This window comes from Periplaneta americana, chromosome 2, assembly GCF_040183065.1.
Source record: "Periplaneta americana isolate PAMFEO1 chromosome 2, P.americana_PAMFEO1_priV1, whole genome shotgun sequence".
NCBI classification, from domain to species: domain Eukaryota; kingdom Metazoa; phylum Arthropoda; class Insecta; order Blattodea; family Blattidae; genus Periplaneta; species Periplaneta americana.
The window spans coordinates 172,548,830-172,573,195 of NC_091118.1; the positions used below are offsets into that span (position 1 = coordinate 172,548,830).

The following is a 24,366-nucleotide window of genomic DNA, read 5'->3' on the forward strand; positions in this document are numbered from 1 at the left end:
TTAATCATGTAATGGACATAGTGGGATCTTATGATATCAGAGACAAATTAGTTGGTCAAACATATGACGGTGCGGCAGTGATGGCTGGAGAAATAAATGGACTTAAAACCAAAGTTCAAGACGTTTATCCTAGCGCTCTATTTGTTCATTGTTTCAGTCATGTCCTAAATCTAGTTTTATCTCAGTCAGCTATGAGTATTAAGGAGTGCCACATATTTTTTCAAACATTGAATGGACTAAGTAGCTTCTTCTCCAAGTCTACAAAACGCACGCATGCTCTTACTGAATATTCCAACGAATAATTCCAAAAAATGCACCCACAAGATGGAATTTTTCTTCCAGAATAGTCAATGTTGTAAAGGAGAACCGTGAACTGCTAGTGGACTTTTTAAAAAATATACTCAGCAACTCATCAGACTGGAAAAGTGAAACTGTTGCTCTTGCGCGTGGATATTTGTCTTTCCTTTCAGAGTTTGAGACCAAATTTCTTCTAAATGTGTTATCAAAGATCTTTGCATTCACTGACATTCTGTACAACATTCTTCAAACGAAGCATTTGGATATTCTGTATTGTGTAGAAAAGATTAATGAAACAAAACGTATTGTTCTACATGAGAGAGACAGATTTGATGCATTATGGAGTGACTGTTTGTAATGAAGTCGAATGTGAAGAAGTGCAGCAAAAAAGAAAATGCCTGGAAAATGATGTCATAAAATACAGGAGAATATTTTTTGAAATAATAGACAATGTGACAAACCATATTACAGATAGGTTTGGAAATCTCCCTCAGTTGGAATTTATTTCATTGCTTGATCCAACCAAATTTCAGTCTTATAAATTAAATTTTCCTAATTCTGCCCTGGATGCACTGAATGTAAAGCACAGTGCAATGTTTGATATAGTCCGTCTAAAAAATGAATTGACAGTCCTCTATTCAATGGAGGAGTTTCGTGGAAAATACCCTCATGAACTGGTAACACATTTAAAATCAAAACAACTTCACACAGCATTTGTCGAATTGTACAAATTGACCTACTGGTTTTGACCATACCAAGCACATCTGCATCTACTGAGACGTCATTTTCTGCCCTTAAGCGGATTAAATCATTTCAAAGATCAACTCAAGGGCAAGAAAGATTGAGCAGTCTAGCCTTGATGTCCATTGAGAAGAAAAAGCTGAAAGAAATCCGAAAATCCCCTACATTCCACAGCGATGTCATTGAGGAGTTCTCTAAAAAGGAACGCAGAATGGAGTTCACCTTCAAGTAAATAAGGTATGATTTATTTAATTACTAATTTATTTTACCATTAGTTTCCGAAGGTTTCTGTTTTCTTACTCTCCTTATGGCTGCTGCTTTGGTTTGATGTCAGAACTCACTAAAATTATATCATATATCAAATTATCAATATGTTCGAGATATTGTAAGTTGTATACCTATGTAGCATGCAAACATGAAGAGCCTACCCTAATGCAATAGGATCCGCATGCCACTGATCCTTATGCTCTGCACACTTAGCAGGTTTTGCAAGAGTATACATTTTATTTACTAGATTTAAAGGGTTTAGAGTTGGATTTGCAATCGAATGTATGGCTTATTACGTAGCTAATGACGAACTGAAACCATGGTTACCACTATCTCATTTTTCATTTTTTTTACAGTTAGCAGGTTTTGCAACTAGGCTATTTAAACCACTATTCCGCCAACATTCTTGGCGCCATAACTCCACAGTACGTGTAGTGAGAACAAAGCTGATAAGTGCGTCGAATAGAGCTCCTCGAACTCTATCTTTAGGGTAAAGGACAACTCTATGTCCCCGTGCCTTTAGACGGGACAGGCCAGCAAAATTTAAAAACATGGTCATTTTGACCTTCCAAAACAGAAATTTCTCTACACAAAGAGAACGAAGAGGCTCGCAGACCTGTCCTTTTCATTGTAGCATCCCCACATGTTTACCAATAATCACCAATAAAGTCGGGCAAATCCATTGCACTTTTTTGTAGACTTATTTCTTTGCCACCTAAAACGTTTCAGTCTTTAATCCCCAGAAATAATGAACATATCGAGTAACGTGATGCGGTCCTGTATTCCCCCTTGATTTACTTCGAGCACGATAGTATCAAAACGGGAATCCCGAACACAAGCTGATTTTCGAAAAAAAAAAAAAACCAATACCAAACCTCTATTCCGCTGGCGCCATAACTCCGCCGTTTGTGTAGTGAGAACAAAGCCGATAAGTGGAGCGAATAGAGCTCCTCGATCTCTATCTGCAGTGTAAAGGGCAACTCTCTGTCCCCAGGCATATGGACGGCAGAGGCCGGCAAATTTTCAAAAAATGGTCATTTTGACTTTCCAAAACAGAGTTTTCTCTACATTAGAAGAACGAAGGGGCTCAGACACCTGCCCTTTTCACTGTAGAACCCCTGCATGTTTTCTAATAACCGCCAATAAAATCGAGCAAATCCATTGCACTTTTTTCTATGCTTATTTTTGCCAACCTAAAATGTTTTAGTCTTTAATCTCCGGAAGTATTGCCGATAGCGAGGAAGAGGATGCGGTGTTGTATTACCCCTTGATTTACTTCGGACACGATACAATCAAAATGGGAATCCTGAACACAAGTTGATTTTCGAGAAAAGATTACCAAGGCCTCTATTAGACCAACATTCACACCGCCATAATTACGCCGTATGTGTAGTGAGAACATAGGAGGGGGGAGAGGGGGAAAAAAGAGAGAGGGGGAGGGGAGGGGGAGAGAGAGCGGGGGAGGGCGTGTGCTGAAAACCCGGGTTCGAGTTCCGGTGTTGTAGAGAATGTTTCTCTTTTCTATTCATCCTTCATCACAGAGAAAATGTTTTCATTTATAATAGTGGTACAAACATGGCAAACAATCAAAGATTTTTTTTCATATGAAATGAGCTCTTATTTGCATTTTTCACTGTAACTTGCGTAATAAAATATGATTTCTATAAACTGGTATCTAAATTATGTTCCGCATTTCATAAATAATTTCCCGTCTATAGTGCTGTACCACTTATTATGCCTGAAGGTCATAGTTCCTTGATGAGCCCATTAACGGAGTTACACTGTACTTCGATGAGTCCCATAAAAAACAAACAATACTGTCACTGACTCTGTCAACATCACTGACTCCTTACGAGCAATAAACTGGAATTGTGGACCACTTGTAAATGTACACTTATACACTGAGCCAAAGATGAGGATGATTAAGACTTCTAAATTATGACGGGAAAAAAGGAAAACATTATGCATGTAATCAATGAGAGTTCAGTGAGGATCTTCCACAAAGAAAGTAAATGTTCTAACCATTCATGTAACAATATGGCTTTTAAGAAACATAAAAATTATTATGCAAACAGACATAATTCCTGTAGTAAGTTAACAAAGCAAATTTCCTTCTTCTTCCTGTCAAGAAGAAGGTTTATCTAGATCTGTAACAACTATTACAGTACAGAATCCTTCCATCTTTTGAGAAGTGTTCATAAACAGCTCTCTCCCTTCGGCTGGTATTTAAAATTAGTTTAGACAGATACAAAAATTCATTCTTACTAGACTAGACGGCAATTCGGAAGGTGGATGCGCCGTAGCCTGTATGGCATGTGACGTCACAAGCTTGAACAGGAGAGCCAATCAGAATCAGTCAGTAACAAGTGCTTCTCGAGTTATTTTGCTCATGTGTGAGTGTTTTAAAACATCGAATAAGTAAGACTAACATATACTGTGTATGTGTAAGATACATAAATGGAAGGAGATACTATAAAAAGACAAGTACTGCACAGGCAGGCGTGGGAAATAGTGTTTAAGGTTTATAATTATTTTAAAAACATTAACGAGCAGAACTCTGCCGGGCATCATGGTGCTGGCTGCAACGTTGCCAACGCGCAGAAGACGACTGCAGAAGCATGTGGTGTGGGTTTGCGAACCGTGCAAAGAATTGTTAGTTAAGGAAACAAATCTTTTAATATGAGCGGAACTGCCACGTTTCGTTCTCCTGGAAAACATCCTCGTCGTGAAAAAACAGTCTCTGAATTAGATGATTTTAATAAAAGTATGCTGCGACGTACAGTATTAGATATGTACCTTCGAGAATCCGACTCTGAAAAATCTGACGGGACTGATGAGAGAATCAGTGACTTCGATTAAAACCAGGTACTGAATATTCATTAAATCCTAATTTATATTAAATGTGGCAATATAACATGGTACTCGTAGTTATTGTTTTAGGGTATTTAACTAGCTAAAATAATTTGAGCCTAGAAATAGACCTAAATACAATTTCTACTTAAATAGTGTATCATTTTTTTCTAGTAATACACCGTATACATTTCGTATTAAAACTGTGTGATAACATAATAATAATAATAATAATAATAATAATAATAATAATAATAATAATAATAATGACAAAGTATATGATTATGTCTCGTGACCAGAATATTGTACGAAATGGAAATATAAATATTGGAGATTTATCCTTCGAAGAGGTGGAAAAATTCAAATATCTTGGAGCAACAGTAACAAATATAAATGACACTCGGGAGGAAATTAAACACAGAATAAATATGGGAAATGCGTGTTATTATTCGGTTGAGAAGCTCTTATCATCCAGTCTGCTGTCCAAAAATCTGAAAGTTAGAATTTATAAAACAGTTATATTACCGGTTCTTCTATATGGCTGTGAAACTTGGACTCTCACTCTGAGAGAGGAACATAGGTTAAGGGTGTTTGAGAATAAGGTGCTTGGGAAAATATTTGGGGCTAAGCAGGATGAAGTTACAGGAGAATGGAGAAAGTTACACAACACAGAACTGCACGCATTGTATTCTTCACCTGACATAATTAGGAACTTGAAATCCAGACGTTTGAGATGGGCAGGGCATGTAGCACGTATGGGCGAATCCAGAAATGCATATAGAGTGTTAGTTGGGAGACCGGAGGGAAAAAGACCTTTAGGGAGGCCGAGACGTAGATGGCAGGATAATATTAAAATGGATTTGAGGGAGGTGGGGTATGATGATAGAGACTGGCTTAATCTTGCACAGTATAGGGACCGATGGCGGGCTTATGTGAGGGCGGCAATGAACCTTCGGGTTCCTTAAAAGCCATTTGTAAGTAAGTAAGTAAATAGTAATAATAATATAATACCGCACATAAAAATCTTAAAACTTGGTATAAGCATTATTAATAGACCGTAAGATTTGATAATGTTCTGATAAAAGGTTTGTTAAGCTTCCAGTAATCAAAGGCTAAGGTCATTATTGTCTTTTTAAAATTGAAATTCTCTCCTCAGCTACTTGTATTGCGCACGCGCGTGAAGTAGGATATGGCAATGCCGTACATTGCCTTTCTCTCACTCTCTGTCTCTCTCGACGCAAATGCTAGCAGCCGACCGCCTTCTGAACTGGCGTCTAGTCTACTGATATATAAGAATTCAAATTTTGTTGATGCTAAGCTATGATAGTTATAATTGGAGTGCTTTTTAATAGCCACCATGTCACTTTCTAGTTCATCTAGCTTTAGGGTTACCAGACACATTCTCTAATTTTTCATCCATCCAGGTATGACTAAGGGGATTTTACTGAATTGCTACAGTATGGTTTTAAAAGTGTTTTGAATTTTAAAAGTTAATTCACACACTTTCGAAAGTAATTATAATCGATACAAGAATAAAAGCTATATTATTACTATAGGTAGGAAATTCGTACCAAAACAGTAGATTTCAGTTGAGTATAGCGAGGAATATAGATGTCACCTATGCCTTGCCCTGCTGCCGCTAGCTACAGGCGATACACAGTACGTTCACATAAACAATGCATAGTGGCATTCTGTGGAGCTGTGTAGAGTCGTGAATAATTTGAAGAATATTGTTCATTTATATTAATATTTTAGGTTCTGAATAAAGTGAGCTATTCTGTTATTATTGTATTATTTACATAATGTGAATATAATGCGTGATTCCAAAAAAGTAAACTCATCTGTTATTAAATAATTATGCAAATAGGAGTGCGTAACACGTTTATTTTTTTTTATTTTAGGTTGCGTTACAGTCCAAGTTCAACATCGGAATTACGATATGAACCTCCTAGCTGTTATTACAATAGAAATGAAAATTTTTCTTGAAAACAATTGAGGGCTTTGCCGGAAGAAAGGTGGTTAGACCTCTACGCCCTTCTTCGGGAAAACGATTTAAAATGTAGTGAATGAAATTTTGTTTTGATTGTACTGTACATACCTGCAGGACAGGGCTGCGTGCGTGCGCGATTTAGTCAGTCAGTCTACAAGTAGAGCTAGTGCTGCGCGTTACGCATACTGTACTGTGTGCGTTTTCTCTTGGTAGAGACTAAGCAAATATATATAGTTCAATTTAGTCAGTCCAGTTGTTTCCTTTGACTACTTTTTATGTTCATTATTGTTCTTACTTTAAGAGTAAACAAACTTATGAAACTCATAGATTCAGACGGAAATATTTTATGTTCTATAAAAAGATTTGTTACAATATTCAGATTTTTGGGCTTATTGTTATCAGGATTATACAAAGAATAAATGTTATTTATTTATGTTCACACAAAATGGAGATTTTCTTTTCCTGTTATATTCAGATATTTTGCTTTGCATACTTAATGTCTACTCAGTATACCTGAAATAATCTAAATTACTTTAGAAGTAGATAATAAATGTCATAAAAATGTATCTTCGTTTCAATTCCGTGTGAAATTTAAATCTGAAATCTACATTAAATCCCCTAAGCAAATCATTATATGGATAAAGGGCATATAGACCGAAGTTTTATATGGTACAAATATAAGGAACTTTAATAACATAAATTGCCTAAATGCTACAAAACATTTATACTCGCTAAGATTTTTAATTTAATGTATAATTTTGTTCACTATCTGTATAACATTTTATTCAGGTGCGTTTTAAAATCTTAGATTGCCTGTATCTCAATTCACCATATTGACATATAAGCCCTTTTTCCGGCAAACCCCTCAATTATAGGTTTAATATTATGTTCCACATAGGAGATACACTATTAGATTGACAAAGTAGCTGTTCACCTGAAGATATACTGTATCATATTTCAGATTTGTTCCAGTAACATCTTGTGACGTAGAACAAATATTTTCAAAGTACAAATATTGTTTTTTTTTTTTTCTGAACATAACAGGAAGATTTCTTTTGATAAAATGAAAATGTTTATTGTTATTTGTTATAATGAGGCTAGAATCATAATAATTGTATACTTTGTATGTTATTTTTAGATGTATGGGTAAATTATTTTAGTTTGGGAGTTACGAAGTTTACAATTACAAATTATTGTTTTTTATATTATTCATTTATTATTTTCTTGTTCTAAGGCTGTGCACGATTGGAGCACATGTTTGATTACCACCCAACTGCACATGTTTGCTGTTCTGGTTCACTGACACTGAAGATGTGCTTTTACTTTTTCATTCGGTAGAGATATATTCCAAGCTCACACAACTTAACAGTTTTGGTACCAACTTCCTAGCTCTGATTATTAAGATGGAGAAGCTGGTGTCACTGAAATGTAGCAGATATATATCGAGGTACACAATGAGCTCTGGTGTCGAAACTCGAAGTATAAGATTATTCTAAAGCTCTCAGTTTGAAATGGCGGTACATATTAACAGTTTGGTTCCATATAGATATTGATATCATTACGGTTTAGAGGATTTTCGTTGCTATAACAACTGAATCATACTTGTATAAACAGAATTATAATTTTTACAATGGTTTTGCTTTTACGAGTTCGCATTGCCCTCATTTAGTGCTGTTACAAATGCAACAGTCAACATCCCAATCCATTGAGAAGGTTTCGACCATTACACGGATTGATAAATGGACCCTGCTCTGTAAAAATCATTTTGTAAGCTGACAAATTTGAAGAAACTGGTGTAGTTACCAATAAAAAGTGATCAAGTGGTCAATTCAACGTTTTTTTTGTTTCTTCCCTTATGATAAACTCTCATTTCTTTACAAACAAATTGATGTTCTTATTTTTGCAGAATCTAATAATTTGCCGAAGTTATAGCCATTTGAACTTATTTTAGAATAGCATTATCTTGCTGCATGACATTAATTGAGCTGTGATAGTAAAATTAAATCAATATGCAATCCATAAGGTATTTTCCTTACTTGCCTTGGCCAGTGTTGCCATACCTACTGATTAAGCAGGATATTTCCTGTTTTTTCCATTGAATCTACTGCTCTACTTCTTTTTTTTTTGTCAAAAGTCTGAATTTCTCCTTCGTTTTTGGCATGCTGCAGTCACCTGGTTCTATGCCCGGATTTTAAATTTATTACATATTATATTATGTCACCATGTCTTACTTTTCCATCTTATACACAAGTCAAATAATGTTCTCATTTGTCTCCCCAACGAGCTAGAAGTAAGAACATTCTTCTAGCTCGTTGTGTCTCCCTGCTCATAACGCATCGCCACGATGATGCTTAAAGAGCAAGAACACGTGAAACAGTGAGAGAGTGAAGTGTAGGTAATGGTATTTTTGTGTTACATATCGTGCACAGGGATCTTTTAAAAAGATTGAAAGTGTCCCAGCAAGAAAGAAGAGTAAATACTTCTTCGCAGAATTATAAATCAGAGTGGGAAAATTATGAACAGTTTAAATGGTAGTTACGCAAAAACAAGAAAAGGGATCGTTTTTCGTCTGTTATAATCGCAGCTAATGCAGTACTGTCTTTAATATCATCTTTAAAATAAATCTTGTTCTATCTAAAATCGTTTGTCAATATACAAAAAAACTCCTGATTAATACATTTTAATGCGAAACATTGTCAATGAGACATTACTGTGTAAAAACAAAATTGCATGACTTATTTACATACGCTGAGTAAAGATGAAGTAGTAATATTTAGCAAAATTGTCCAATTTCATTGGTTAGGGATGTGCTATCTTAATATATAAAATTGAATGTGGGTATGTATGTATGTATGTATGTATGTATGTATGTATGTATGTATTTGTGTGTGTATGTTCTCTATACAAATCTACACGCTTTGACCAATATGTGCCAAAGTTTGCACATTTAACCTTCATAACCAGGAGAAGAACATAGGCTACATTAAAATTGTGCAAATGGAAGTTAAATTAGTTAAATATATAAAAAATAAAAATAAATAGATCAAATATTCATGTATTATATTAAAATGCAAAATCTTCTACAGTCAATTGTTCTTTATTATTGTCTGTTGTATTCAACATAGACTTTCACGAGGCCTTGGAAATTTTAACACGAAATTAAATTACATTGTTGTTACACATCACGAAGGCTAAAACTAAATAATTCATGCAATAAGTATCTTTACGCAGTCCAGGACTGTATTATGAATTCCTCGATGCAGTTTTGTAGATAGTGAGCAGACTGTTTTATCCAATTGAATTCTAGAATTCTTTCAAACTACAAGGATTGCTATCACATAATTTACTTAATATTGAATAGCCATAGTAGACCTACTATTGCGAAATATTGACTCACCAAAATTATGCACTAACAAGAATTTGTGTCAAAAACTCATGCAAAACGTAATATAAGTGGCAAAATTAACTGGAAAAACGAAAGAAGATGATGTTTTTATCCCACGTATTGCTATTATAGCCATTCGATTTTAAGCAATTATTATAAGTTATAGTAATATTTGTGATAATATTGCAATAATAATACTGTATAGAGCCTATTTTACTGTTACTGTTAACCCGTCTCTTATTAATAAGTTATGGTCACTAATGACTTGGCCGTTTATAGAAAAATATGATTTTCTGTTGTGGTAGTGCAAAGTGTTCTACATTGCCTTCTCCAGGAGAGTGAATTCTGATGAGTATAATCTCCGTTACTGCAAAACACCCTGAAATCCATGTATTTGATAGAATCCACCCGTTACAGATTGTAGTTTGGCCTTGAAGGAAATTAAATATATTGTGGGCAGAAAGGCTTAATAATGCATAATGCCGTGATACGATAAATGTTATCATCAATCACAATGTTAAATATCTTAAATATCCCTGTAGCATAAGGTCTTAATGTTGTTAAAACTCTATTCATACGTGAGATGGAATTATTTCGATTAGTCAGTTTCTTTGGATATTAGTGGCACTTTCTTTAATATTCATCACTAGGGAGGAGGAAACATATTATTTAGAAATAGACCAAAATTTAAACCCCGGGTAATGCCGGGTAATTTAAGCTAGTATAGTAATAAAACAGTATCATCTTTCTTACAGTATACACTGTTTTGTAATTAATATTATAATAAGAAGAGAAAATTATGTTTAATTAATCTACTGTAATCTCCTGTTTTTTTTTCGATGGTTTTCTCCTGATTTTCGTGAGTAGGTCGTGGCAACACGGTGCCTTTCATTTCAACTGAATTTCCATTTACTTTGAAGATATTTAAAGGAATGAAAATCATTACAGGTAATATTTTGAAAGTTACATCGGAAGAATGTCTTAGTTCGTCCTAGTCTTTAGCCTAAGATGTTCTCTGTCCCAGAAATGTTATCTGGTAACCCTGTCTACCTTGTTCTGCTCATGTATTACCTTGAAAACAAATACATTATGTCACCTCAACTGTCTCCAACTAAAAGGTTTAGTACCAGTAAGCCTAGTGAGAGCAATGGTGGTGTTGACACCTTACAAAAGTTTAGAGTAGATGAATACTCAATTAAACAGAACATAACTTCCAATTCAGAATTACTGTCAAATACTGCTATTATACACTTTTTAATCACTTACCAATAAACTCTGTTGGTTGTTGGAATCACAGCAATAAGTATACGGGCAACCCATGTCATCCCCATAAGGAGGAACAGCTTCAGGTACAGAAGGCATCTGCAACGTGAACAGACTGTAAGCTATATGATATTCACTATAGCAGTAACAATAAAAGAACAGCAATGGTGATTGTGATGATGATGATGATGATGATGATGATGAATTTATTTTTATTTTATTAGGTTATTTTACGACGCTATATCAACATCTAGGTTATTTAGCGTTTGAATGAAATGAAAGTGATAATGCCAGTGAAATGAGCCCGGGGTCCAGCACCGAAAGTTACCCAGCATTTGCTCGTATTGGGTTGAGGGAAAAGCCCGGAAAAAACCTCAACCAGGTAACTTACCCCGACCGGAATTCGAACCCGGGCCGCCTGACCGTTACTCCACAGGTGTGGACATGATGATGAAGAAGACAGTTAATAAGAAATGGGAGTTGTACCATAATTGGCCTCCCAGTGCAGAAAAACTGAGTGTCAATAGAATTATTATTTGCAGCAAGATACCACCCCAAACACACTGTTCAGAGAGCAAGGTGTAGTTATTGTACAATATATAGCACGACTTGTGGCTTGAGGTCCATCCCAAACCCCGACCCACACTGTGAGCGAGTCCTTATATGCTCAATCACTTAGGGCCTACAATTAACAACACGTATCTCAATCATGAAACAACCTCATACTGTATAATACCAGATGAAATTACAAAATAATTACATAATTAAAATACGACATTTGGTCCATGGAATATCCGGTTTTGGTAGAAGGATAAATTGAGGCGCTGACATGGGAAAGGTAGTAACTGCCAAAAACAAAATTCTTCAGGGGAAGCAAAAAACAAATTTATGAATACTTTCTCACTTACATTATTACAGAAACTGCTTTAAATGAAAGGCATACACTCATGTTTGTGTTACATATGAAATTTGAAAAGTCTGGCACAGACTTTATCTGTGAAATCCTATTTTATGAAAATACAACATTGAAATCACTCCTTAGCCAAACTGAGAATTAACGTTATTTATACATTATGCTCAAATTTTTCTGTAAAATGCATGATACTTTTCATCGAGGAAGTCTAACATAGATAACAAGTCTCTCTTTTTGGCATCAGGGATGACTGGTCTTCTTTCAAGGCGTTGCAAGCACTGCAAGTTAGTGATTGACGTTAATGACTGTCCTTTCTTAAAAATCCTGTGCTCTGTCCACATTTCAAGGTCATTAAATGACTGTCTTGTTTTTATTAGAGGAAAATCAGCTCTTGAGAGTCTAATCCAGGTGAGGGTGCTGATTTTGATAGGAGTTGTATTCAAAAACTTGTCACATTCTGCAGAAAAGTCGAAGAATTCCTCATCCTTCATCATTATTACATTATTAGGCCTTACCTCTTCTGGAACCATGGTCTTGCATCTTTTTTTTCTTTTCTCTATGATGCCAAATTCCCTATCACATGGCATGTAGGAATGTTCTGAAACCAGGAATTTCAAGTCCACTGAATCGAAATGTTTCTTGGCAATAATGTAAATCAGGACCATTAGAATCATCCGATTCTTATTCTGCCCTGCACAGTTATCAGCCCATATTTGTCTAGACACACTCTGATGTTGTAAAAGGAGTTACTACCTTCTCCGAGCCAACAGCTGTGCACATACAACTTGCAACATCTAGTGACTACGTTTCCAACTTCGTTTCATTACATATGGACATACTACCTTCTCTGTGCCATTGGCATGACCATTTACTACCTTCTCAATGAAAAACCTAAAAATTCGAATTTTTGGCAGTTACGACTTTTCCCATGTCAATGCCTCAATTGTTTAACACGTTTCTTAATTTAAATTGTATTTAAATTATTAAAATATCATCATTTTGGTCTACAGAACAGAAATTTGGTGAAAGGATAATTCCTTTAACATGTTTCTTAATTGTTATTATATTCATATAATTAGAATAGGATCATTTGATTCAGGAAACATCCTGTTTTGGTCCAAGGATAATTCTTTTAACATTTCTATAAATTAATCTTGAATACATCCTTTAATAAATCACTTCAAACTAACGCCAATATAATGTGGATTGTCTACGAAGATAATTTTTTGTGTTGGTCATACTATCCATCATTGTTTATATAAATAAAAACAAAATGAAAATGAACATAGCAGGGGTGGTTTTTCGGATGAAGCTCGTGAAGCGGTGCTTCACCTGTTTACTAAGCGCAACTTCACTTATTTAGAAGTATTTTAATATTTTATTTTATTTCACTTCATTTTTGTCTTTTACGTTCTGCTTTGTGATATGTTCTGCACTTAGGTATTCTGCATTATGGAACATTAGTCCCATTGTCACTACTGGTTGGCGCAGAGTGGGAAAGGGTGACAATTGCAGCTATATCCCTCTTTCAGAGGTAGAGCTTCTCAATTTGCGAATTTGTTTACGGGTAACCATGGCAAGGAACCCTTGTAAGATTTCTATAGAGCCTGTTTGCGAGTGTACTTGAATCGTTGACAAAACATTTCTCTTGTAGCTGCAAACATTCTTATAGCCCCCTGGCTTGGCTCTTTTGAAAGGAAAATAACGGCACGCGAATACAATGAGATAAAATTCCTTGTCTTTCACAGTGTTCACGCTTCTTTGTGCCTGTTAATTTCAGTTTGTGAGACGTGTGAATAGAGTGATTGTGTTATGTCTTGTTGCTAAAACGATATATTAGAAGATTAAGTTAACTAAGCAGTTATTTATTTTTTGTGATAGTTTTACAATTATTTTTAAAAGTGGTGACTCAAATATTTTTATTAACAACGAGGAATGTATCCTATAAACGATATAGTGTGTAGTGTGTTACTTACATACTTATTGGCTTTTAAGAAACCCGGACGTTCATTGCCGCCCTCACATAAGCCCGCCATTGATCCCTATCCTGAGCAAGATTAATCCAGTCTCTATCATCATATCACACCTCCCTCAAAGCCATTTTAATATTATCTTCCCATCTACGTCTCGGCCTCCTCAAAGGTCTTTTTCCCTCCGGCCTCCCAACTAACACTCTATATGCATTTCTGGATTCGCCCATACGTGCTACATGCCCTGCCCATCTCAAACGTCTGGATTTAATGTTCCTAATTATGTCAGGTGAAGAATACAATGCGTGCAGTTCTGTGTTGTGTAACTTTCTCCATTCTCCTGTAACTTCAGCCCTCTCAGCCCCAAATATTTTCCTAAGCACCTTATTCTCAAACACCTTTAATCTCTGTTCCTCTCTCAAATTGAGAGTCCAAGCTTCACAACCATATAGAACAACCGGTAATATAACTGTTTCATAAATTCTAACTTTCAGATTTTTTGACAGCAAACTAGATGACAAAATCTTCTCAACCGAATAATAACAGGCATTTCCCATATTTATTCTGCGTTTAATTTCCTCCTGAGTGTCATTTATATTTGTTACTGTTGCTCCAAGATATTTGAATTTTTCCACCTCTTCGAAGGCTAAATCTCCAATTTTTATATTTCCATTTCGTACAATACTCTGGTCATGGGACATAATCATATACTTAGTCTTTTCGGGATTTACTTCTAATCCTATCGCTTTAGTTGCTTCAAGTAGAATTTCCGTGTTTTCCCTAATCGTTTGTGGATTTTCTCCTAACATATTCACGTCACCTGCATAGACAAGAAGCTGATGTAACCCGTTCAATTCCAAACCCTGCCTGTTATCCTGAACTTTCCTAATGGCATATTCTAGAGCGAAGTTAAAAAGAAAAGGTGATAGTGCATCTCCCTGCTTCAGCCCGCAGTGAATTGGAAAAGCATCAGATAGAAACTGGCCTACACGGACTCTGCTGTAAGTTTCACTAAGACACATTTTAATTAATCGAACTAGTTTCTTGGGAATACCAAATTCAATAAGAATATCATATAAAACTTCTCTCTTAACCGAGTCATACGCCTTTTTTTGAAATCTATGAATAACTGATTTACTGTACCCTTGTTACAGACACCATTTTCGCGATGGACTGAAGGTGATGAAAGAGATTTATTGTTACCGGGAAACTACCAGCGTGGCTCAGTCGGTTGAGGAGCTTGCCTACCGGTCTGAAGTTGTGCTCGGACGTGGGTTCTATCCCCGCTTGGGCTGATTACCTAGTTGGGTGTTTTTCGAGGTTTTCCCCAAGTGTAAGGTGAATGTTAGTTAATCTGTGGCGAATCCTCGGGCTCATCTCGCTATCACCAATCTCATCGACGCTAAATAACCTCGTAGTTGATACAGCGTCGTTAAATAACCGACTAAAATAAAAAGAATTTTTAGTGGGGAAACCAACACTTGTTATTAATATATCGGCAAAAAAGCTGAAAAGAAAAGGTGCGAGATCTTACACCAAACATTTTAAAAGTGCGTGGTACAGTGAATATCAGTGGCTGTGCAGTAGTTCTTATTTGGAAAAATTGTTTTGTTGGCCCTTTTTGTTAGCTGGAATAAAAAAATCGGCACGTAACTCGGATGGATTTTGTGAAAACAGATGAAGTTTCTGTCAGTTTTTTTTTTTAATCTAAAGAAAACTGTGAATTTTCAGGGCGGAAATATGTTAAGCTGTCAGAAGGTAAACTTTTTCAGAAGTACACACAATTATTTTTGAAATACGTGACGTCATTTTTATGCAACTTAACACTAGATATCAAGACAATGAAGAGCTTCAGTTTTGCTCTTTTCCCAATACCTCAAAATTTCTTCAGTATTCGAATATTTTTCCTTCTAATGCTCTTGCCACTCTACAAAAGACTTTCCCAAATTTGTTAAAAGTAAGTCGTTTGAAAACAGTACTAGAACTTCTTTATGCAGATCATGAGTACCAGAACATTTCCCCTGATACAAGCACTAAAACGTGTAAGAGAAAACAAAGACGTATTGAAGAAACCTATAGGCTCTTTTCCCTTATTGTGACTACCGTCAACAAAGCGCTTCAGTGGAGCGAAGTTTTACTGCACTCAACCGCATAAAGACAAATCTTTGCAATTCAATGGCACAAGGGAGATTAACATCATTGGCATGCATTCACAAGGATTTGCTACATGATCTGATTGAGAACCAGCCATTTCATGATGACATCATTGACAAATTCTCCATTCGTAAAGACAGACGAATCAATTTAATCTACAAAAATAGGTAAGTCGTACATCATGTCCCTCAATAAAAGACCTTCACCAACTTTTGAGGTTGCGAGCCGCCACTGGAACATAGTACATAAATATTATTTTAAGAAACACAGGAAACGAATGTGTGTAAATAATGAGCACAAGAAAGCCATTTCGTAACACTTTGTAAAATGACTTTGCTTCAGTGAGCTTCACGGTAAAATACTAATTTTACTCCATACGGTATCGTATTTTTGTCCAGTCAAAATAGTCATCTTTTACGACAAAACTCGTTAAAATACGATTATGTTCTGTGGGTAAAAAGAAATTGAAGTATATAAAATTAATATTTTATGTGGACCAAATAAAGTTTGAGTAGGTCTACATACTACCACAGTCTACTATATACAGTCGTGAAGCTCAATATGTAGTAAAAATGCAAACATGGGTAGTTGCCACCACTAGGATCGCTACTATCGCCTCATCATCGCAGATCTCTCTCCTAGTAGACGACAAAATATGTTACACTTTCGTTGTGTTCTTTTAGAAATATTAACACCTTCCTTCCATTATTGAAATATGTTGTTGTTGTCTAGTGCCTTGCATTTGGCAATGAAGCCATTAGCAGTCGTGCTTTCCAATACTTTTGAACTGTAGTTTCTTCTGATCTTAATGCTTCACAAGTCTTCATGTGGTCTTCATTCATTTCTGCTGGATCGTTACACAGGACACATATGGGTGAAGCTGAGATATCTATTCTGTAGAGATGACTTGCTACACAGTCATGATTTGTCAATAGTCTGAAGGCTGCAACTGCTGTTTTCCTTGGTCTCTGGGGATTATATCTGGGTTGGAAAGTAGTGTAATCCACTTTTTGTCTTTAGCATTTGATTCTATTTCTTGTAGGTATGAATGAGAAAATTTTGTAGTGATCAAGCATTTTATTGAGGAATATGAGAAATTAAATTTAGATTTTTGTTTTATTGTTGTACCTTTCTTGGCAAGTGTGTCTGCGGTTTCATTCCCCATGACTCCATGAAATATTAAATGCATAAAGTTAATTTATTATTTTAATGAAGTATATTAAATTCCACCATAAACTCGAAGATACCTGCAAGAAATAGGTTAATATTATTTTGGTTTGTGCAAAACAAACTGAAATTTACTATAATCGCTTCACTTATTCAAGATTATAGCGATAATTAACTATGAAACCAATAAATATTAATTTGCATTTCCCTTTACAACAATAATAATGGAAATATGAATTAATGGAGTAACTTACGTGTACCGGTACTTGTAGTGTAGGCTTACGCAGTTAACAAAGTGGGATGAGATTAAGCAATAATAATCACACCAGAAATGAAAATAAAACGTGATCAATAAATTTTATGTAACAGACTTTTTCTACGTCTCTAGTAAAGTAGCAAATAAAAATAACAAAATTAACAGCTATAATTAAAAACATATCCTTTGAAAAAAAAAAAGTAGGCCTAAGCAATAATAATCCCACCAGAATTGAAAATAAAACGTGATCAATAAATTTCATTAAAACAAACTTAATTTTTCTACGTCTCTAGTAAAATATTATTATTCCAATTATTGTATTTTAGCCATTAACATTTTCATTACAACCAATAACGAACATTTCACAAGCATCAATGTGAAATACGCAACGAACTAGCACTCGATGAAAATACGACACAGTCCAAAGTCGACTGTGGACAGTCTATTGTTTCTAGTTGCTAACCGCTTGGAGCGCTTTATCACGAGATTTGCAAAAAATCACCTCAAGCTTCGCGACTGTATATAGTAGACTGTGATATTACCAAGGCTCACTCAAATACGTAATCTATACTAATAATTAAATAGTACAATATTCCGACACTATATCAAGTTTTCTGTGCATAAAGATCTGTTTTAATTGTACTTGTGGCGCATTTGTATTCAGTCCTCTATTTACTCAGAAGTTAACGTAATGTCATGTAGCCTATGTCCATCTAGAGAAACTATACCTTCCAATGATGGAAGAATTATCCACATTGGTTAAGTAGGTTCTGAGATTACCTCATGCAAACACACAAACACTCTCTATATATTAACATTCATAAATATTTATATATTCCCATCATAGAATAAAATTTATTTCCGTATAAAAATAGTGTTAAATGAATATCTTCTGTTTGTTGTGCAATGCCGCCTTACATAAACATAGTCATGTTTTTTTTTTATATTAGTCTAAGGCAGCACTGACATAAAACTCATTGTTATTTTAAAACTCATATACATATCTCGTTGAATACCAATCAGTCTCATAAAAATTTTGCATAGAATAAAACTTGTCGGAAATGTTTTTTAAAGCAACTTCTATTTCGATTTATTTAATTCAGGCCCCCTTATTACATCCTTTTAAATAGAGTATTTTGAATGCCATATAGCCTAAGTTCTAAGTGAATTGAATTGAAAGAGAGGGGAAATGAGAGGAGAAATTTAAAAGGAACACGAAAAGCGTCCTTGCAAAAGGAATTCGGGGCCGAGAGAAATTGAGTACCAGCATGTGAGCTCCAAGCCCATTGGCCACTTGTCTCACTCCGGGTTACACTGCTTCACTGAAGGAGCTCTAGAAAATTTTGAAGGGAAAGTCGAAAGTGGACATAACCTTTTAAGTACCACATACAGGGGGGAGGGGGATGCGCTGAAAAGCACAACTGCAGGATGGAGAAATAAATGGTGGAAGGTGCAATCCTGCAAAACTCGCTCATGTAACAGGTGTGATATTCGATGGCTAATGCAGGGCCACCAGAAGAAACACCATGAGTTCTAAGTCTGCAAATTGAAAGGTTCTCTGTCTTTCGCAATGCAAGTAGAGACGAGTAACCTCGCTCATGTAACGAGCAGAAATGAGTAACTTCGCTCATGTAACGGGTAGCTTATGGAAGCTGAGCCAAGGCATTTATGTCGAGAATTTAATTAGAAAATTTTTGAGAACTTCATAGTGGAGGGCACGTAGGACCGTGACCCATTTCTTTTAGAGTTCATCCCGATATTTGTCGAAAACCACGGAAATACCTTAGGCAGGATGAGTTGTCTCAATTTAAGAGACTAGCCAATTGGCTCTTGGAAAGGGTTCTACTGAATTATACTTGAGTCCGGATGTCTCAATGTATTTGGCTCTGTGGTGACTCAATTAGGACGCAATCAGCGAGAGTTGTGAAGTGATTTTTTAATCCTGAACAAATACCAGGGTCTGGTGGGGAAGAGAATGCAGATCCGTGGCCCATTTCTTTTAGGGCTCATCCCGACATTTGTCTTAGTGCCTTAGGAAAATCATGAAAAAACCTTAGACCAGTGATAGCCAAAAGCTGTGTCGCGACACATGCCCCTGCCTCCACTCAACTGTAACCATGGCATCATACTCCCATCCTCTGTTTACAACCATCACTTCGATATAAGACGAGACATTTATAAGCAGCGGACGTACGCATGTAATGTTACAAGTGTGTAGGATAATATGTTTCCATGTCTTTTGGGAAATAGATAATGAAGTAAAAAGTTAATTTTAAGGAGCATGGGACTAAAGTATTTCTTTTGTCCAGATGGCAAAAATATGAGATACCTAATTTGTTGTAAAATTTTAAATGAAATATAAAAGGACAATGTACGTTGTCATTATTCTTCTTGATATAAAGATACCACGCCCTTACCTGTAACTTGAATATTTCATTAATAAACGAACAATAAAAAGTATCGGCTTCTATGTCTTAATCGGGGTAAAATACTTCGAGTTTTTTTTTTTAAGTATGTAGTGTAATTTACAACTTCGTGACCAGTCTGGTATGTTTTTCTAATTTCAAATATATACTGATGTAAAATAAACGTTTTTTTATGGTAAATATGAAAATATATTTTATTTTATTAATAATACAGAAATAATGAATAGGAGGGTAAAAATTAACACTGAAAAAAGTGGGTGTAGTTAATAAGTAAAAGAATGTTATATTGTTTTTGTTTTTCGGTCACAGTCCGTCTCTATACTGTTATTCACTGCATTACCTGAAGAGATACCCACTCCACCCCACTCCCTGCGATAGTGGTGTGCGGGTTGCATTTCTATTACGTCACAATTTCGTGATGTTTGGCAACCACTGCCTTAGACAGTATGAGCTGTCTCAATTTCAGAGACTAGTTAATTGGCTCTTAGGTGAGGTGACTGTATGACTCGATGGGTGTAGACTAGACAATTGGCTCTATGGTGATTCCATCAATCAGCAAGAGGGTACTATTTGGAAAGTGATTATATTTTATCCCAAGTTAGGATAAGGTCATTTCAAAGCAGTTGCACTATTCAAAGATTTTACATGGAGATTAGTGCTTCTCTACGGAAACCTGGGAGTGACACCAGCCTCCCTCTCTTCCTGCCTCAAGAGTATAGCTAATGAGTCTGTCTGATGTCTATGCCATAACCTAGAATCATACTGGCTGAGGCCAGATATGACCAGTTTGGGGCTGGTATGAGCTACAGGGTACCAGTTCCTAGCCAGTCGAGCAATGAGCTCGATGATAGTGGACAAGTTTAGATCATGGAACTTCTCTCTCGAGGCAACTCAGGGGAGATGGGTAATGATTTGAATCACCTAGTTCTGAATAACTTGGAGTTTACAGAAATAGGACACCATCGCGAACCCCCGTATGGGTGCGGCATATGTTATGACAGAGCAAATAAAGGCCTTATAGATGGTAAGTCCTACCCCCAGGTTGTCAGGAGTTAAAGCCGCCAGAATGGGATAGTGTCTATCAGCCTGTTGGCCTTACAAAGAAGAAATCGGATATGATCTCGAAAATTGAGATGAGAGTCCACGATGATCCCTAAGTATTTAATTTGATTCATCCACAACACTGCTCATCTGAAAAGTGTAGGTAGTGTTGGCATGTCTTCAAGCCTCGCTCTTAGTGAAAAGAATATGGTCTGACAGTTATCTACATTGACCTTGATTCTCCAGTCATGGAACCACGGCTGGATGTGGTGATCTAAGATCGACTGCAATCCATGGGATGCTAATCTGTAGGTTTTGTCCAAAGCCAAGAGGGCAGTGTCATCTGCATAGATATACAGATGACTAATTCTGCCGTGGATATAGCGAAACAGGAGATCATTAATGCAGATGTTGAAAAGTATGGGGCCGATAATGGATCCCTGAGGGACTCCTGCTCGAATTTCAAGAGGGGTGGAGAAACTAGTGCCTACCCGGATCTTGAATATACGTCCTCGGAAGTAATCTGAAATGAAGTGTACCATTCCATCTGGGACTCCCATGCCCAATAACTTAACCAGGAGTTCCTCATGCCAAACCTTGACAAATGTTTGTTCGATATCCAGGTAAGCTGTAGCTATGACACGCTTTCTGCTCATCCCTCAGGTAATGTCCTCTGTCATGCAGAGTGCCTGGAGTGTGGTGAAATGACCAGAGTGGAAGCCAAATTGCTCGTTGCCTCCTAATTTGGGGCAACACTATTTCAGTGAAGTGTCTATGCATGATCCACTCCACCAGTTTGCTGAGACAACTGAAGAGACTAATGGACCTATAGTTGCTGGGACCAAGCTTAATTTATATACCAATTTTCGTAAAATCGGTTCGGCCATTATCGCGTGAAAGGTAACAAACATACATACAATCTAACAAACATTTCAAAATGCGATTTTTGGTCTCAGGATAGTTAATTATACATGATGACATCAATTATTTTTTGAAAAGCGAAAATTACCAGAAAAATGTTGGTTACAGTTTTATTATTAGTATTAGATTTACTAAGTGCGCAAATATTTTTTTGTAACAGGAAGCAATTCTTATGGATAAGTCGTACTTTTGTCACTGCTACAGCAAAACCTATCTAACTGGACACGCATGGTGTCCAAAGTAGAGGAAAGTAGAAATTTTTTAGCATGCACTAGAAAGGAAATTACTGTATATAATGTTAAGGAACTACTGTATTCAAACACTTTGTCATTTAGTTCATCATTAACAATTTTGCAAATCTTTCTTTCCTCACTGCAATTTTGTTCCTATGCATTTAATATTTGAGGTCCTATTGTTGCTAATGTTTGCAAATGCTGATTTAGAAATTCCAAAGTCTTCTGCAATTTTCCTACAACTAACACCATAATACAAACGATTAATACCTTCTTTCTTTCTTTCAATGGTTTATCCACCAACATACTCTTACTCATATTGAGGCACTACACAAACTGCACAAACTGACTCTCACAGGTAAACATCTCAACAGAGACTGATTTCTACACTGCAGGCCTACTTAAATAATTTCGCATCATAAACTTCACTGTTACAAAAAATATCCCTTCACCCCATACTCAAATTTAGCCACAGTACAGTTGCAAAAAGACAAAGTGGGTAAATACAGGAATGTAAAGACGTTCACAGTTGCTATACTGTATAAGGAAAACCCCCCTCTCATTCCAGTGTGCTAATGGTCCTTGCAAAACACAAGGGTGGTTCAATGAAACTCAACTCTAAACAGGTAGCAGAAATACACAACAGAATAAGAGAACTGTCCAAGATAGAACTATAAGGGGTGTCCAGCTTCCGGGATTGAGGGATGTCCAACTTAGAGGATGTGTTGGACATATAAAAGTATAGAAATTTGTCCAGTTCCAAGAAAATATGTTCAATATAATGAAGTGTCTAACATACAGGGGTGTACAAATACAGAAGTTTCACTGTATTTAACAAAACAGCATTCAGAATTTAAAATCTCGAAAAAATGTAGGTACAAACTTTTTGTAGCCACTACGTGTCGAATCGTGTAATAACTGTAGCATGATATACAATAATATCAATATGATGATGATTTAATCAACACATGCAGGGGCAACATTCAAAGTAAGAGCTCATTCCCAAGTACACTAGACTCTCGCTAATCCGGCCTCCTTCTAGTGTACTTCCTATCACGTCTACTGTAATAGTTTTCTGGGAAATTTTCACTGGTGTCACGTGTTATACTATGCATTAATACATATACAGGCCTATACTTATATACATGCTCTGGTCATGTGTGGAACGTTCTAATGTGAGTCAACGAAATAATTTCAGGTCACAGGTGGACTGAAGAAAGTTCATAGTTATGGTTCATTTAACGAAGCTCGCAACTGCCGAGGTTATATCAGCATTGCCAGTGTGCCGGAATTTTGTCCCGCAGGAGATCTTTTACATGCCAGTAAATCTATTGACATGAGCCTGTCGCATTTAAGCACACTTAAATGCCATCGACATGGGGTGGGATCAAACCCGCAACCTTGAGCACAGAAGGCCTGCGCTATATACAGGGCTGGGCAGTATTTGAAATACGGTACGTAATTGAAATACATTTTTATTTTGTAATTTGTAAGGATTTTCGAAAGTATTTTGTATTTAAATACATAAAATTGATGTATTTTGTATTTCAAATACTCAAAATACTTTTTTCTTCTTCTTGTCCTTCAAGTTTTGGATTTGTATTTGAAGAATGAATTTTTGTCTTATTTGCCTACCGGTACCCATTTCAGATGTGCTAGCCATACACTTAGTTTTCTTGCCACAACTGATTTCCTTAATGCCATAAAGAAATCTCCAATAGCATCAAGGATCCATCACCCAACACTTGCTAAATGTTCAGCATTATGGAATGCGTCTAGGGGACCCAAATCCTCAGAAATTATATCAGATGTCTCGAAATATTCATTAAACTTTCCTTGCCCAACTTGATGAATTCTCTTTATGACTCAATCTCTCAAATACTGCAATTCTGACATGATATAAACAGTATATGTGAAAAACTGGGATTGCCAACCTTCAAAGATATTGAGTTTCAGTACCTTGAAGAATATTGTGCAGTTCTGAAACCCATTGCCGTAGCTCTTGATTTAATGCAAAATGAGAAGACGTGTTATTACGGCCAACTTTTGTCCACATTAGTTTCCCTCAAAAACATATTACATATTCGGTTATCTAGCAATCTACGCCATCTATTCCAAGTAACTCCAATCCTAATAAGTTTGCTTTCATCAAGATTTAAAGCGATGTTTGATCTGACCCCAGAAGCAAATTGAGCTCTTTTGGCAGCTTGCTTCCACCCATCACTGAAGATGAGATGGCTACCTGACACTGCCTCACCAAATGATAAGAGGATACAGAATATGTGCGTGAAATCAGATGAGCAGTTCTCTGCTACACCTTTGGTCATGTTTTCAACTCAAGTACAACAGACTTTGAAAAGCAAAAAGAAAAGAACTTGTCTGCTGAGGAGTATGAGCTCATACAATTCTTCAATGGCAAAGGGACAACCCTGTGCACTCCAGAGAATTACCCAACAGTGAAACAAGCTTTTATAAAGTATAATATAAGTTTG

General features: G+C 36.1%; 1 protein-coding gene across 3 annotated transcripts in view; it reads right to left on the reverse strand.

Moving 5' to 3' along the window:
• Positions 1-24,366, reverse strand: part of LOC138694817 (G-protein coupled receptor Mth2-like) — a 148,592-nt gene that overhangs the window by 70,460 nt on the left and 53,766 nt on the right. For all 3 annotated transcript variants that reach the window (XM_069818913.1, XM_069818914.1, XM_069818916.1), the window contains one exon: positions 10,797-10,892. In XM_069818913.1, the coding sequence (XP_069675014.1) occupies positions 10,797-10,892 (96 nt within the window). The remainder of the gene's footprint in view (positions 1-10,796; positions 10,893-24,366) is intronic.